This window comes from Prionailurus bengalensis, chromosome B3 (genome assembly GCF_016509475.1).
Source record: "Prionailurus bengalensis isolate Pbe53 chromosome B3, Fcat_Pben_1.1_paternal_pri, whole genome shotgun sequence".
NCBI lineage: Eukaryota > Metazoa > Chordata > Mammalia > Carnivora > Felidae > Prionailurus > Prionailurus bengalensis.
This window is the reverse complement of record NC_057355.1, coordinates 81116558-81134474: the sequence shown is the minus strand read 5'-3', so window position 1 is coordinate 81134474 and position 17917 is coordinate 81116558. Positions and strand designations below refer to the sequence as shown.

General features: G+C 35.7%; 1 protein-coding gene across 4 annotated transcripts in view; it reads left to right on the top strand.

Annotated features, from left to right (window-relative positions):
- The window catches only part of STRN3 (striatin 3), a 107106-nt gene extending 89755 nt beyond the window's left edge, over positions 1-17351 (top strand). For 3 of the 4 annotated variants that reach the window (XM_043554331.1, XM_043554334.1, XM_043554333.1), the window contains 5 exons: positions 3048-3215; positions 4508-4648; positions 8803-8910; positions 15450-15536; positions 15621-17351. In XM_043554331.1, the coding sequence (XP_043410266.1) occupies positions 3048-3215; positions 4508-4648; positions 8803-8910; positions 15450-15536; positions 15621-15790 (674 nt within the window). In that variant the 3' untranslated portion in view covers positions 15791-17351. The remainder of the gene's footprint in view (positions 1-3047; positions 3216-4507; positions 4649-8802; positions 8911-15449; positions 15537-15620) is intronic. The other variant, XM_043554332.1, reaches the window with a different exon arrangement.
- Positions 17352-17917: the final 566 nt, after the last annotated feature.

Below are 17917 nucleotides of genomic sequence, written 5' to 3'. Positions count from 1 at the left end.
AAGAAATAATAATCAGTGCAATGGAAAAGACAGACATTAAATAAATAAATAAATAAGGGGGTGGAGTCTGTGGTTAAAAATTATGGTAAGTGGTATGAAGATACAGTACTATGAAAGAGTGACAGAATCTTGAGATGTAGTCCAAAATAGTGACATTTAAGCCAAGGAGAATAGCTTAGGGGTGGGAGAAGTGTAGAAAAGAATACTAATGTAAAGTTCTGATGTAGTGCTCTAGTAGAGTAGGTGAGAGATGATGTTTCTAAGATCATAGTGGTGATAAACCAGTTGGTAGCAAAGCAGTTGGTGAAAAATGAATTTATGATATATTGGGGAGGTAAGGTATAGAATAAGCAGAATCTACTGAAAAATTGGATTGAGTAGAGAAATTGATGGATAAGTGATTCTTGATTTTGTTACTTTTTAAAACAGCTTTATTGACATTCACATATGATAAAATTCACCCTTGTTAAGTATACAGTTCAGTGGTTTTTACTATATTCACAGGGTTATGCAGCCATTACTACTATCTAATTCAGAACATTTTTACCACCACTCTGTATTTTTTGACATGAGCAATTGAGTATATAATGGTAACATATTGAAATGGGGGCAGAACAGTTGTAAGAAGATTAAAGATGGTGAGTTCGGTTTTTAGGCATGTTAAGAAATGGCATATCAAGTAATTAATATCAAGATATGAGAATGGATTGTATAATACAGGGAGAGCATGTTGTGTAGGGCATGAAGAGAAGGCAAAGTCCTGAGCAACTCTGACATTGGGAGAGTGACTAGAGCAAGAGAACCAACAAAGGAAACTGAGGAAGGAAGAGGTGCAGGACAATGGGATCTTGGAAGCATACCAAAAGAAAAAGCCATTTTGAGAAGAAGGAAGCATTCTGCACTTTGAAATGTTGCTGAGAAGTATAATATTAAGAGGATAGAAAGGTTCCTTTTTATAAGTGTCAAATAGGTCACCCAGGTTTTAGCTGGCTGGAGGTTGGATACTGGGATTAAGACCAGAAGGTAAAGGGACCTCTGGGCAACTTTTCTGGGCATACTCTGAATGAAAAGCAGTGTGATGAGAATAACAAAGAAATCTTCAAAGACAGAAAAATTTTTTAAACTTGCTAGAAGAGAATTCATCATTGGTGATTTTAGCAAGGATTGTTTTGGTGTAGTTATGGTATCAGAAACCAGATTAGACTGATTGAGAGAGTGAATGAGAGATAAAAAGAATATTTAATATGCCTTTCTGTAGGTCTCTTGGAATGGTGATGTAAGGTTAAGGTTTTTTTTAAGTCAGGAGATTCTGGAGCATATTTGTTTGCTGTGGTAATGATCCCAAGGAGAAGGAGAATTACTGTATAGTAGGGAAACTGTCATCATGAAAGCAACTTAGTGAGTTGAATGGAATCCAGAATATACGTGATAGAATTAGCCTTTGATAAGAAGGAGAACAATTCCTGGGGTGCCTGGGTGGCTCAATCCAACTTCAGTTTAGGTCATAATCTCACAATTCCTGAGTGCGCTGACAGCAGAGAGCCCACTTTGGATCCTCTGTCACCCTCTCTCTCTTCTCCCTCCCTTCTCTCTTTCTCTTTCAAAAATAAACATTTTTTTAAAAAAAGGAAAATTCCTTACTTCCTATATGGAAGCAAGGAGAAGATGGCTTTAGACACTAGTAGATTGGGTGGTGGAAAGATGGGGGAGAGGTTCTTCAGTGTTCTATTTTCTCAGTGAAGTAATCATTCATGAGGAAGGGGGGTTGGGAACTATGAGAATTCTGGAGATAATAAGAAATAGCTGTGGAGGGGTTCCTGAGTGGCTCAAGTCAGTTAAGCGTCTGACTTTTGGGTTTGGCTCAGGTCATGATCTCATGGTTCATGGGTTTGAGCCCCTCATCCAGCTCTGTGCTGACAGTGCGCAGCCTGCTTAGGATGTCTGCAGACAGGAAATGTCTCCCCTGTTTGCGCTCTCACTCTCTCTCTCTCTCTCTCTCTCTCTCTCTCTCTCAAAATAAACATTAAAAAAAAATTTTTTTTAAATAGCCGTGGAAAGTGGAAGTTTACTAGAGATACAGGATTGTAGGACAGATTGTGTACAGTGTTATTTTCAGCTACCATGTCCATCAAATGATGATAAAATGTAGTATGTCCGTACCGTGGATATTACTCAGCATTAAAAAGAAAGTACTGACATGCTACAGCATGAATGAACCTTGGGAACATTATGCTAAGTGTAAGAAGCCAGTCACAAAAGGCTGTTTGTATGAAATGTCCATAATAAACAAACTTCTAGAAACAAAGTAGATTAGTGGTTACATAGGGCTGTGGAAAAGCAGGGAGAATTGGGATGGGGAAGGCGTGGCTAATGAGTGATGAAAGTGTCCTAAAATTGAGGTGCTGATGATTGAATAACTCTGTGAAGATACTAAAAACCACTGAATTGTACACTTTAAATTGGTGAATTATATGGTATGGGAATTATATCTCATTAAAGCTGTTTGTTAAAAAGTGTATGTTCTTCATAAGCTAGAGTATATTATGCTAAGCAAAATAAGTCAGAAAGATAAATACCATATGATTTCACCATGTGGAATTTAAGAAACAAAACAGATGAACATAGGGGAAGGGGCGGGGAGAAAGGAAAGCAAATCTGAAAATAAGACTCTTAACTGTAGAGAACAAATAGGGTTGATGGAGGGCAGGTAGGCATTAAGGAGGGCCCTTGTTCTGCTCCTGAAACTAATATTACACCGTATATTAACTAAGTAGAATTTAAATAAAAACTTAAAATTAAATAAAATTAAACTCAAGACAAAATAAAAGCATAGAAAATTGCAAAAATACAGGAGAGTATTGTGGGGGAGATAAAAATAACCCATAATTCCACAACTTAGTGATGACCATTGTGTACACTTTGGTTATCTTCTTAGGGCCATCATATGTAGTCTTTTATACATAATTATATGGTAAGTTCTCTTTATCCAAAACATTTCTTTCCAACTGTTTTAAGCTAATTTTTGTTTGTTTGTTGTTTCTTCCCAGAGCCAAATGTTCTAGCTGGCACTTTAGTTGCACATACAGATGCTGTCTGGGGTCTTGCTTATAGTGGCATAAAAAATCAATTACTGTCTTGTTCAGCAGATGGCACTATTAGGTTATGGAATCCACAAGAAAAATTGCCATGTATTTGCACTTACAATGGAGACAAGGGTGAGTATATTTGGCCCTTATAAAAAAGTTACCTTTTTAATAATTTGGAAGATACAAACAACAAAGCAATTGATTTACTATTTCTTTGCTACTCCAAGAGATGTATTGAAAGAATTTTATAAAGCTTGTGATACTCTTTTTACTCCTAGTCATTTCTTATAAACAAGAAAGGTGCTTTACAAGTACATCCTATAGCTTGGTGCCTTTTGACCTTTTCAGGACGTATCCTATTTAAAAAATAAAACTGTTTGTAATAGTGCAGTAGACAAATGAGGCCACTTATATGAACAACTTGAAACCCTCCATCAATTCAGGTGGCTGCCCACAAAGACTAAAGGGGTCCCAGTCTTAAGCATAGCTGATACCATGTTATGAGCACATTGGTTGAGAAGTCTAATAATCATTGAAATAGTAACCTTAAGTGGGAAGTACAAACTGAGTTAGTTACTTGTACAGTTTCAAATATTTTCCTGTCAATAAAGCTTTAGGCAATTTGCTTTGCAATAACATTTATTTATGTACATATGTTTATGTTTTAGCATTACTCATATTTGAGTCACTTTAAAGTTATTTTTAAAAATCAGACCTTTAAAACTATGTTGTATTTTAGATGAATTATATATGCTTAATTTTGTTAAGTCTCTTCAATACATTAGTGGTTCTACTAATTTTTCAATTACCCAAGCTTTTGAGGTAAAAATTGATTTAGATATTTGTTTCTTACTTCATCTGGGTAATTAATTGCTTGACTCTGGATTTCACCTAATTGTGCATTAATCTGGCCCATTGACTTCAATAAAGAGAGAAATTGCTGCTCTGGACATGGCAGGATAGTAACGCATTGGCAGATTCCAGACTCTAAGCTTTATGTTCACAGATCCAAAAATTCAATCTGTATGAGCTACATGATGAGGCTTATAGGTCTCAAACAGGTGTATTCTCCCACAACAGTGATGTGAGAATGCTAATTTATCATTTTACGGTAAAAAATAATGTTGGCAAGTCGGCCAGCAGACTCACCTTGGATTGTTTTTCTTTCTTAGCAGAAAATGCATAAGAGAATTAACTTCTGCACATATCTCCTCTTAACTTTTGAGCCCTCTGTTTTTCTTATGATGTTAAACAGAATATTATAACAACTTAAAATAATTAAGGGAAAATTACCTGTTGTATCTCACTATCCTAATATAATCACTCTCGTTTTCATTATTAACATTATTTCAAAAATACTTGAGAAAAGCAGGGATTTCTAAATTGTTTTTACTTTGTGTCTCTTTGGGGATCCTTTTCAGAGCATGGAATCCCTACATCAGTTGACTTTATAGGCTGTGATCCAGCTCATATGGTGACCTCTTTCAACACTGGTAGTACAGTAATTTATGATTTAGAAACATCACAATCATTGGTGATGCTTTCCTCACAGATAGATTCTGGTAAGTTTCCATAAGTTTCTTTGAAACCTTACAAGATTATTAAATAATAACAATAATCTTAATTTTCACATTTTGACTGTTTGAATTTATGATGAAAAAAGTTTTAATGTGTTGTAGTTGTACTCATTTACATTGTTTTCTGCTGTTTTCTCAAATTATGCTTAAAAACTTAGAGAGTATAGGGGACAGAGAGTAGAGCAACACAGATGCAAAAGGGGAGTTTATTTGTTTTATTTTAGTTTAGTTTATTTAAGTTTATTTATTTATTTTGAGAGAGAGAGCACAAGTGGAGGAACAGAGAGAGGGGGATACAGAGAGAATCCCAAGCAGGCTCCTCACCATCATCATAGAGCCCGATGTGGGGCTCGAGCTCATGAACTGTGAGATCGTGACCCAAGTCAAAATCAAGAGTTAGATGCTTAACCGACTGAGCCACCCAGGCGCCCCGAGGGAAATAATTTAAAAAAAAATTTTTTTTTAATTTTTTTTTTAATGTTTATTTATTTTTGAGACAGAGAGACAGAGCATGAACGGGGGAGGGGCAGAGAGAGAGGGAGACACAGAATCTGAAGCAGGCTCCAGGCTCTGAGCCATCAGCCCAGAGCCTGACGCAGGGCTCGAACTCAGGGACCGTGAGATCGTGACCTGAGCTTAACCGACTGAGCCACCCAGGCGCCCCTAAAATTTTTAATGGAAATACATATAAAAGTAGAGAATATAAGCCTGAGGAATTCATTATCCAGCTCCAGTAATTACATCTGAATGTTTAGAAAGTGGTATGTGTTTTTCAGTTTATTTAAATAGGGATCCAGATAAGGCCTATGCATTGTAATTGGTTGATAAGTCTCAGGTTTCTTCCTATCTGTAGATTCTCTGTCCATCTCTTTTATTTCCTTTGGGTTTTTTAATTGAAGAAATTGGATAGTTTGTCCTATAGAGTCTCCACAGTGTGAATTTTGCTGTTTGCATCCTTGTGGTATCATTTAAGGTGCTTTCTCTTTTCATTTCATTTCTGTAAATAGTTTATAGATCTAGAAGCTTATTCAAACTCAGGTTTAATGTTTTTATTTGTCTTCATTTTAAAGTTTTTAAAGGTTCTTGGCAAGACTATTTCATAGTAATGTGTGAACTTTTATTGGAAGTAAATATTGTCTGGTTGTTTATATTTTTCTTACGTTTTCAATCTTGATTATTGCATAGGTCCATAATTCTCTTGAAAAATGATTTTCTAATACTTTCATTTCTTTTCCACTTATTAGCTAGAATCTGTCTATAAAAGGGAATACCCCTTATCAGTAATTTGGTTACCCTGGAGTTAGTGATTATAAGTGAAGGGGAAGGTCAGTTGTTGATCCCCCCACCTTTATAATGAATGAAGTTTTCAAAATAATGAAGTGGTTTCCTAGCATCACCTAAAGGTAACCATTGAGGGGTGCCTGGGTGGCTCAGTTGGTTTAGCATCCAACTCTTGATTTCGGTCCAGGTCATGATCTCGTGGTTCGTAAATTCGAGCCCACATACGGCTCTGTGCTGACAGTACAGAATCTGCTTGGGATTCTCTCTGCCTCTCCTCTGCTTGTGCGCTCTCTATCCCTCAAAATAAATAAACCATCGTAATCTCTGATCTCAGATATAAATTATCTGATGTGTTTTAATCTACTGCAAGTTATCTTTATCACTCCTCAGATTATTTCATCTTTGGCCAGTGGGAGCTTATTCACTTTGGCTCTTGAGTCATTTTGACCTGACTCTGCTAGTCATTGATAGCTTTCTCACTTTCTGATGTAGCAAGATGTTTAGGTCCATCTTGTTCATTTTGTGCCTCAGACTGAAATTACCCATTTCTCTAAGGAGTCATAGTTTCTTTTATTGGAAAATGGCATTTAGAGACCACAATATAGGTGCAAGGCTATTGGATTGGTTCTCATGGCTTTTGTAGCTCTTGAGTTGCTCATTGTTTTAGGCTTTTTCAGTGAACAGAGCTACAAATGCACTTTTAATAAAGAAAAACACTGATAAACTTCATACTAATGCTTCCTATTCAAATACTTCCTGTTCAAATTTAGATTTATCTCATTGTGGGGCATCTGGGTAGCTCAGTTGGTTGAGCGGCCGACTTCGGCTCAGGTCATGATCTCAGAGTTCCTGAGTTTGAGCCCCACTTCAGGCTCCCTACTGTCAGCCCAGAGCCCACTTCAGATCTTCTGTCCTCCTCTCTCTCCCCCTACCCTGCTCACACACACTCTTAAAAATGAATTAATATTTCATTAAAAAAAAGATTATTAGATTTCTGTCATTGCTTTTTACCTCATTTTATTTATTTATTTATTTATTTATTTATTTATTTATTTATTTATTTATTTTTAAAGTTTGTTTTGAGAGAGAATACAAGTGAGAGAGGGGCAGAGGGAGAGGGAGGGAGAGAATCCCAAGCACTAATAGCACAGAGCCCAACACTGCTCTCAGTCTCATGAACCATGACATCATGATCTGAGCTGAAATCAAGACTTGGACACCTAACCAACTAAGCCACCCAGGTGCCCCTTACCTCATTTTATTCATGCTAAACTCTTGGTTCTCAGCAAAATCATTGTAATCTCTTGTTTGATTTATTCCACAGTACAAATACAGTCATCTCAGAATAATAAAACCAGTACTACTACCAATAGTAGTTTTGTATTCATGGTATATTCCACTAGGGACAGACAGGCTAATTACTATGCTTTAAAGTTACTTGAAATGGTTCTTTTTTTGTGTGTTCATACCCCAATTGGATATACAGTTACATTCTTTTTTTTTTTTTTTTAATTTTTTTAATGTTTATTTATTTATGAGGGAGAGAGAGAGTGCGAGCAGGGGAGGGGGAAAGAGAGGGAGGTACAGAATCTGAAGCAGGCTCCAGGCTCCAAGCTGTCAGCACAGAGCCCAATACAGGGCTTGAACCCACGAACCGTGAGATCATGATCTAAGCCAAAGTTGGACACTTAACTGACTGAGCCACCCAGGTGCCCCTACAGTTACATTCTTTTAAGTTAACTTGTGTTTTTTGTGAGTGCTTTAAAAAATAATCACTTTATTATTATTTAAACCATTTAAATGCTTTCATGGTCAAATCTCCACATTATGCTCAGAGAAGTCTTTTCATCTCTATTCCCTTTCTCCCTCTTAGGTAATGTATCTTAAGTTCAGTTAAGAGTTCTTATATATATGTGGAATGACTGATTTAGTTTAAATCTAATAATGTTGATATTTTCCCATTAGTTTTTATTTTAACATTTATTTATTATGAGAGAGAATCCCAAGTAGGCTCCATGCTGTCAGCACAGAGCTCAACATGGGGCTTGATCTCACAAACCGTAAGATCATGACCTGAGTCAAAATCACAAGTCCAATGTTTAACCTAACTGAACCACCCACACGCCCCTCTGAATTTTGATCCTTCTCTGTCTAATTTAGTAAAAACTTTAAGAGTTTGGTTACAAAGAAAGGTATCCCTAAGAACATTGATTCCTGTTCTTGTGGTGTTTTTTGTTTTGTTTTGTTTTTTTTGTTTTTGGTGAATGTGGGTAGGATGGGCATTGTTCCTTGCAAACATCTAATTATTACTTACACATTTTTTCATTAAATGTTTATAATTCATTTATGGGCTGTTTATTTAAAGTAATAATTACCGTGAGTCTTTTAAGATTCTAAATCATTTAGGGGTGCCTGAGTAGCTCAGTCGGTTGAGCATCCAACTCTTGATTTCAGCTCAGGTCATGATCTCATGGTTCATGGGATCAAGCCCTGCATCAGGCTCCCTGCTGACAGCGTGGTGCTTGCTTGGGATTTCCTGTGTTTGTCCCCCACTTGCTCTCTCTCTTTCAAACAAATAAAAGATTCTAAATCATCTGTACTGACAATCTGCATTAAAGTACTTCTAACTTTTCCTAAACTCAGAGTTAGTACTATCCATATTATAGGACATGGTAGCTTAAACATGTATTTTTAAAGAAACTTTATCTCTCTACGGCTCTGGTTTTCTCATATTTTTATTTTATACAAATGCTTTAATTTCTAAATGATTCTTATTTTTTGGTAAGAATAAAAAAACCATCATCCAGTTTTTAATTGAAGGTTTGAATTTTACTGCATTATCTGCCTTTATTTTTCAGGTTTACAATCCAATAATCACATTAACAGAGTAGTAAGTCATCCCACACTTCCTGTTACAATAACTGCTCATGAAGATAGACACATCAAATTTTTTGATAATAAAACGGGTAAGTAGATTGTCTTTTTTTCTTTTTAGTCTTATTAATAATACTGTAAATTTGACATGATCAAAAATGCTATTTTGGTGGGGGTGCCTGGGTGGCTCAGTCCATCAAGTGTCTGATTCTTGATCTCAGCTCAGGTCTTGATCTCAGAGTGGTGAGATCAAGCCCCATATTGGGCTCTGCACTGAGCACAAAGGCTAGTGTGGTTTTTTGTTTGTTTTTTTGTTTGTTTTTTTAAAAGGCTGTTCTTTTATGTAAGACACATGGACTTTTTGCCTTCAAGATTGCTAAGTTAAACCATTTTAACTAAGATTTTTGTTTTACTTACATGTCAAGTTCTGTTCTTAGGCATATATAATACCTTGCCTATCTATTAACGATTTTTTCATGTCATGTTAAATATAAACTCATCCATTTGAATTTTTTTCTTCATGTTTTGTTGGGCATTAGTATAGCAGAAGAGGTCTCTTTCTGGTGTTGGACATTTCAAATATGCTGTTAGAATTATTTCTCAGCTTAAATGATAAAATAGTGGAAATGGTTTATTGCCATTTTGCCTCCATTTCTTGTAAGGAAACTTACCAATTATATAGAAGTCAAAATAAATTTTAATTTGGCCATAGACCTGTTTCATCTGTCATTAGAATACCACATAAGTTACTGTTTGTGCTCAGCTAGAGAAGCTTCTTTGAGAAGTTAAAATGGGTATTGAAGGATTTCCAAGTAAAAAAAACTTAAATGTTAATTGCAACCCTACTGCCGGGCAATAGATTAAGCAAGACAGCAAATCAGAACTACACATTCTCTTTGAAGTTTATAGAGAACATAGTTATAATTATTAATCTTTAGAGTCTAACAACAAATCCCTGTGTTAAAATAACACTCTAATGGACAGGTTCCTTTTAACTCAGTGGAACAAGTTGAGAAGAGAATGGATATTCACAATCTGTATTGCACAGGAAAGAAGATTCATATTCATATGAAAGTTCTCAGTTTAACACCTTCTCAAATCATTTCTTTGAACATTTTTATTTTATTTTTTTTTTAATTTTTTTTCAACATTTTTTATTTATTTTGGGGACAGAGAGAGACAGAGCATGAACGGGGGAGGGGCAGAAAGAGAGGGAGACACAGAATCGGAAACAGGCTCCAGGCTCCGAGCCATCAGCCCAGAGCCTGACGCGGGGCTCGAACTCACCGACCGCGAGATCGTGACCTGGCTGAAGTCGGACGCTTAACCGACTGCGCCACCCAGGCGCCCCAATTTCTTTGAACATATTTATGAAGCCTCAAGATCTACCTCTGCTGCTAGCACAGAGATAATTTCCTTTACTGTATTTATAAGAAGATTAAAAAAAATTTTTTAATGTTTATTTTTGAGAAAGGGAGACAGAACATGAGTAGAGGAGGGGCAGAGAGAGAGATATACACAGGATTTGAAGCAGGCTCCAGGCTCTGAGCTATCAGCACAGAGCCTGACATGGGGCTCAGTCCCACAAACTGTGAGATTATGACCTGAGCCGAAGTCAGTCACCTAACAGACTGAGCCACCCAGGTGCTCCTATAAAGATTTTTTTTTTTAATTACCTATTGAGGATTTATATTTGTAAGGGGAGGTTCAGGAATTTTAGTAGTGTATTAACAGCAAAATGTGATTCTCTAGAGCTAGTTTATTGGCAGAAATCAAGAACATAGTAATAAAATTTTATTTAATAACAAGGAGCCTGTAGTTTTTCAGATCATTTACAAATTCTACCAATTTATTCTTTCTGTTAACTAGTCTGGTTACCTTATCTGTAATGTAAAGACAAAGCGATAGGCTCTAAACAATGAAAAAAATTATTTTTAAATCCTGTCTCACTTAGGGACACCTGGGTGGCTCAGTCAGTTAAGCGTCTGACTTTCAGCTCATGTCATGATCTCATGGTCCATGAGTTCCAGCCCTATGTCGGGCTCCGTGCTGACAGCTCAGAGCCTGGAGCCTGCTTCAGATTCTGTGCCCCCCGCCATGCCCCCTCTCTCTGCCCCTCCCCCATTCACACTCTGTCTTGCTCTCTCTCAAAAATAAATAAATGTGAAAAAAAAATTTAAATCCTGTCTCACTTCACACACAGGTAAACACTATACATAACAACATTGAGTTAAACTGTAAATTGTGTTTAGATATACTGTTTCCAAAGAAACTTTTCCCTGAAAAATGTTAATTCATTTAAATGTGACAAACTAAGGGCACCTGGGTGGTTCAGTCGATTAAGCATCCGACTTCAGCTCAGGTCATGATCTTGCGGTTTGTGGCTTCAAGCCCCACATTGGGCTCTCTGCTGTCAGCATGGAGCCTGCTTCAGATCCTCTGTTCTCTTCTCTCTCTTCCCCTTCCCTGTTTATGCTCTCTCTCTCTCTCAAAAATAAATAAAACATTAAAAAAACTTTATAAAAAATAAATGTGGGGCGCCTGAGTGGCTCAGTCAGTTAAGCGTACAACTTCAGCTCAGGTCATGATCTCACAGTCTGTGAGTTCGAGCCCCACGTCGGGCTCTGTGCTGACAGCTCAGAGCCTGGAGCCTGCTTCAGATTCTGTGTCTTCCTCGGTCTCTGCCCCTCCCCTGCTCATGCTCTCTCTCTCTGTCTTAAAAATAAATAAAAACATTAAAAAAAATTAAAAAAAGTAAATGTGACAAACTAGAATATTTCCATAACTGGTCTGATGTTGCCAGTTAGTTAAGTTTCTAATAGAATATTATTCTGGCAAATGACTAATATATTTAATTGATTTTTTAATCTCAAACATTATAGAAATTGATACTATGAATGGATTCAATAAGTTCTTAGATTTTAACAGCAAAAATATATTTAGCATTTTGTATTCCACGCACACTAGCTATATGTTGTGTAAGGTGTGGTTTCTGCTCTCTGGGAGCTTATCATTGTTTGGGGAAATAGGATGTATGTGTGTGCTTGCACACATGCACGCGCACGTGTGCACTCGTACATGCAGTAAAATGAGCCATGCTAGATAAAGGAGTTTTCGTAGTAAGAGTTTGGTCTTTGCCTTAAAGAAATGGTAAGGTTTTTTTGTTGTTGTTTTAAGGAAAGAAGGTAGTAAGAAATTCCAGATAAGGGCATATTTTGAGTAGAGTCAGCATGGTGGTAGAAACTTGGGCTAGAACAGAAGTTTCTTATAGGTAACGCCAAAAAGGTAAGTTTGGAGAAGAGAAACCCAATCAATGGAGGAGAACTTTTCAGAGCCAGGCTAAGAATGATGGATTTTTGTTTATACTATACACTGTGAAAACCACTTAAAATATTTGAGTAGGGGTTTATAAAATTGGTTTAGAAAGATTATTTAAATTGCATTATCTGGTAGATCTTTGACTTTAAATAATTTCAGTTTCTACTATTCTAGAGAAATATTAAGGGCTCATGATTTTTAAAATTTGGTAGAGATATAAATTTGTGTTGCATATACTGTTCCTGAGAGATTTAGTTAGTGATAGTGAGTCTAGGAGAAGGTGTATAAGTGAGTAATATGGAGGAGTTGGAAACAGAAGATACTGAATTTGTTGTGGACTCATTCATTCACAATTTATTGAGTGTCTGCCATATCCTTGGCATAGTTTTCATTGCTTGGTGAACAAAATAAAATGTCTGGTCCTCTTAGAATTTATACCCTAGTGTTATATTGCTTACTGCAAGTGAGACATTGTTCTATTAGATTTACATATAAACATGTTTGTTCCTCTTATAACTAACTGTAAAGTAGATATATTATTATTGTCTCCATTTTAGGTTTGAAATAAAAGTCTTAAGTTATATAATTAGTTCATTGTTACACAGCAGAGAGAAATTAAAGGGTTGGGATTCACACTCATTCAGTTTGCTTCCGCAATCCACGTTTTTTTAATACCTATTTTTGTCCCCATTTCTTAGCGGCCCATGATATTGATTGTCCAAGTCCAAGGGCTTAAGGTGCCAGGGAGGGGAGAACAGGTGACTGCATGTATCCTCTATTTGCCTCTGTTACAGAAGGAAAGAATTAATTTTGGTCAGCGAAGAGAGGTAGTAGCAGAGGCATGAGGCAAAAGTAAAATTGGTTAAATGTGAGAAGCTTTAAGTATATGTTGAGAAAGGAGGAATCCTAATTCTTGGGAGGTGTCAGAAGTTTTGTGACTTCTGTGGTTACCAGTGGAAGCCCAGCATTCAAATTGGTTTTGCATTCCACATATTTGGGGAGAGGAAGGGTTGACTCTAAACTGACTCAGGTTTTCATAGTGAGGGTTAATTTAGTGCACAGGAGATAAACTGGGAAGATTATAGTACCCTTAAAGAAATGGGTATTTCTGCTGTTTGGATGAAAGAATTCTTTGTATTTAAGACATGTTAAATTTAGGAGATACAGGATCATTCTCAGGAAAGAAGTTAGCACTAGATCTGTGAGTTAAGAGTGACCATCAAAGATTTGACTTTTTCAGAGAAGCTAATCTTGCTTAACCCCTAATTATTTGAGAGTATTGTCCTGGAAGCCAACAATTTCATACTTGGTTTTTTTATAGGCATATTGTGAGGAATGGATTCTAGAACTGATAGATGAATTGTGTTGGACTAAGCAATTAAAGATAGTATGTTGAATGATTTTTCTGTAGTAGAGAAGAATCCCTAAAATTATTCTGTTAGTATTAGTGAAAAACCATCAGATGTCATTTGAAATGATGAGAGACTTAATTTTGTACTTAACTGATGACATGCTTAGTATTGCCAGAAAGTGATAGGACTTTTTATGTTTTTCAGAGTAACTTTTTGCACGTTTGATTATGTTGTGGTTTTATATTCAGGCCAGTAGCTGTAGCAAATAACAAAAGTAGATATATTTCATATTCCAGTGTGGAATGTCATCAGAGGACCAGAAACATGGCAAATGATTGTAACTAGAATGCTGGAGAAGGCCTCTCATTAGGAGCAGCTCAAGCATTTGAATAGTAAAGACTCATTGCTGAGTGAAAGGGGAGGACATTTTTTTAAGTATCTGTATTTGCTATTTTATTCTCTTCTTGGATAAATGAATTTATGATGTTGCTTTCTGTCTATCCAAAAGCATATACTGCCAGTGCGGAGGCTAATTCCCCTGCCCCCAAAGTATTTATGCAACACAACTTTGTACTCATAACTTTTTTTTTTAATTTTAACTTGCCATTGAATCCCGTTTTCTTCCAAATCTTCATTGAAGATACTCATTAAATTCCGTTTTCCAGAACAGTGTTTTTGTTACTATCTGGGGAAATCCAGAATAATTTCTCTGATATACTCCCACCTCTCTCCCCTTTCTTGTTTCTAATGTACAAAATGATTAATATTTCAAAGGATAAATGAATTTGATAACAGTAGAATCTTTAGTTAGGAATATATCCCATAGTGATTTATTTATCAGGAACCCCATAAATGAAATACTCTTTACATTTCTTAATGAGAGAGATTCTTCCTGTTTTTAGTTTAATTCCAGTTTACATGATCTTAAACCTTGGATGCAACCATACAGTCATTATGTTTTTCACTGTCTACCAGATACTGTCAGATTGTCACACAGATGCCTTTTTTAGGAGTAACTGGGAAAGTTCTGCCTTGGAATTAAAATTCCTTCAAAAAATTATTACAGGCATACCTCACAGATATTGTGGGTTCACACAACTGCATTAAAGCCCATTTTGCAGTAGAGTGAGTCAAATGAATTTTTTCATTTCCCAGTGCATATAAAAGTCATGTTTATACCTTACTGTTATCTCTTAAGTGTGGAATAGTATTATATCTAAAAAACCAATGTACCTGCCTTAATGAAAGAAAACGTTATTGCAAAAAAATTGCTAACCATTGCTGAGCTTTCACTAGGTTGTAAGCACCAATCATAGATGACCGTAACAGATATATTAATAATGAAAATGTTTGCATGCAGTATTGCAAGAATTCCCAAACTGACACAGAGACACAAAGTGAACAATGTTATTGAAAATGGCGCCAGTAGATTTGTTCAATACAGGGTTGCCACAGATCTTCATTTTGTAAAATCACTGCAGTATCTGTGAAGCACAGTAAAACTAGGTATGCCTGTATACTGGGTGAACCTTGAAAACCTTTAAATGACAGAAGGCACACACAAAAAGCCACATGTTACGTGTATGATTTCATTTGTATGAAGCATCGAGAATAGGCTAAATCATAGAAAAGGTAGATTAGTGGTAACCAGGGACTTGGGGGAAGGGGAGAAATAGGGAGTGACTACTTAATGGGTACGGGTTTCCTTTTGCAGTGATGAAAATGTTCTGAACTGGATAATGGTGATGGTTGCATATCATTGCGAATGCTCTAAAAGCCACTGAATGGTACCTTCCCAAATGGTTAAAATGGTAAATTTTATGTTATGTGTATTTTACCACAATAAAAATATATTGCTATAGTGATTGTCTATTTTATGTTGATGCTGTGTTATGGTTTCTGATCTCTCAAGTTGGTAACTATTTGTGAAAACTTTATCTTCTGTGTTATGTTTTATTTAGGTAAAATGATCCATTCTATGGTAGCTCATTTGGATGCTGTTACAAGTCTAGCAGTAGATCCTAATGGAATCTATTTGATGTCTGGAAGTAAGTCTGAACTTACTATACTGCCGCAAGCTTTACAAAAGAATCATTACCTAGTAACATACTTTATTTATTCTTTTATTACAGGCCATGACTGTTCTATTAGATTATGGAATTTGGACAGCAAGACATGTGTACAAGAAATAACAGCACATAGGAAGAAATTAGATGAATCAATTTATGATGTTGCTTTCCATCCATCAAAAGCATATATTGCCAGTGCAGGGGCTGATGCCCTTGCCAAAGTATTTGTGTGAATCGGCAAAAATCACATCGTCAACAACAGATTTGCTTGGACAGAAAGAGGGTCTGCATCACTGCCATCAACAAGGTTACTGATATAACACTACATGTGATCTGCCTGGAGAAGGCTATTCGAGGCAGGCATAAATTGGTGGAAATCACATCTTAATGTCAGGCTCATTAATTTAATTGTAATTACTGTATTTCGTGGGACAAATAAAAAGGACTCCATTATTTGTGGCCTGTACTGGATATGAACTGAGCGTATGTCTGTTTTTTAGGTATCTTTAAGCCAATGTGGAGTCTGATCTTAAAAAGACTTTTATTTTGGACTCTGTGTGCTGCCTTAGGGTTAGGAATGTGGTGCTCTTGTTGGGGGAAAGTGAGCTCCAAGAGTAGCTTTTTTTCATCTCTTAGTGATTTTCTGTTTATCAGTTGAATGCCACAGATTCCCTTTTAAACTTATTTTGCTTTAAAAAAAAAAAAAAAAAGAAAATTTAACTTAAAATATTTTAGCATTAGTTGCACAAAATGTTTGGATAAAATTCTAGTTTTTATAAGTCTTTTTATATATTTAGCCTGTCACAACAGTGCTCAAGATTGTATTGAAGTTTTTCTGCATTATACAACCCTAAAACACAGAGATCTCACTGACCCGCTGCCGTGTAACCACACTTTTTCCTTCTTTTGCCTAATACAGCTCAGCTAAGTCCTTCCATAAAGATGCTAAATCACCTTCATCATCACATAATTGTCTTCATATAAACCAAGGACTATTAAGTGTATTAAAAATGAAACAGTGGGGTTTAGTACTCCAGATGAACTCTTTAAAAAAAAAATGAACTAATCTTGGCATCCTATCACTATGTGATATTTTGTACATCTTACTGTATTTACAAGTTTATTTATCAAGGATTATCCATCTTGCTAATAGCCTATTATTTATTTCACTTTTTGTTGGTCTTTATATCCTTTTATTAATGTGCTAAAGGAACCTGTATATCTATTTTGGAACTCTTTGAATAGTCTAAAATAGACTAAAAATGGAATATTTTATAGTTTAAGTTACAAACCAAGGTGATTTCCCCCAGATGCATATCTTGGTTTACCATGATTCCAAACAAACTATCTTGTTTAAAAATATTTGGGGTAAAATTGTATTTGCATTACAAATAGGATACAAAAATAGTTGAATCAGGATACAGAAATCTGTGTTTGGACTAGTTATCCCATTTTATTTTTTCAGATGTGCTTAATTTTATGGTGTAACTAAAGATTTTGTTTGTGTAATGCATGATTAAGACAATAAAGTATTTTTTCTAGTCTTCCAAAAACTTTTCTGATCAGTTTGCGAGTTTTGATGAGTTTTGTAAGGTTTTTGTTTTACAAACTATGAATCAGCAAATTTTTAAGATTGTACCACATAGCAAACGTACAGCTGTTGAAAAATAATGTATATAAAATGCATATAATAAATATTAAATTGTGTACCTGTATATTACTGTTGGCTACATTATTTTGTGTTGAATAATAAAGTGCAATACTTTACTCTCCATCATTAAACTAGGAAATGGAGATGATTTCTCAGTGAGTCCTTCATTTTTATGCTATTCTATTAAACATGGTATTGCTTGAGACTCTAATAAGATTAGAACACTTAACAGTATTAATAACTTTCTAAGTACTTCACCCCATTTGGGAATTTAAAAAAATCTTCTACTGGTATAAGTTACATAGTTCACAACAGCGAAAGGAAAAGCAGAGATACAGTTTTCAATCATTTCCTTAGACATTCTATGCCTTTATTGAATCTGGATTTCAGTTAATAGTATTGTCATTCCTATCTAGCCTGTTTCCACAAAAAAGTTCAGAAAATAACTGCATTACATTACTCATTAATTAAAAGTTGTCCCTATGAATAATATTAAGTGTTAGTGTCTCAAAACTTCTTTCTTCAACAAGGTAATATCTTTTTTCTTGGAAGGAAATTGCAAATGCAGTTAGAAGGTAACATTAAAGGGCACTTGGATGGCTCAGCTGGTTAAGTGTCCAACTCTTGACTTCAGCTCAGGTCATGATCTCATACTTGGTGAGTTCAAACCCCTCATCAGGGTCTGCATTGACAGCACAGAGCCTGCTTG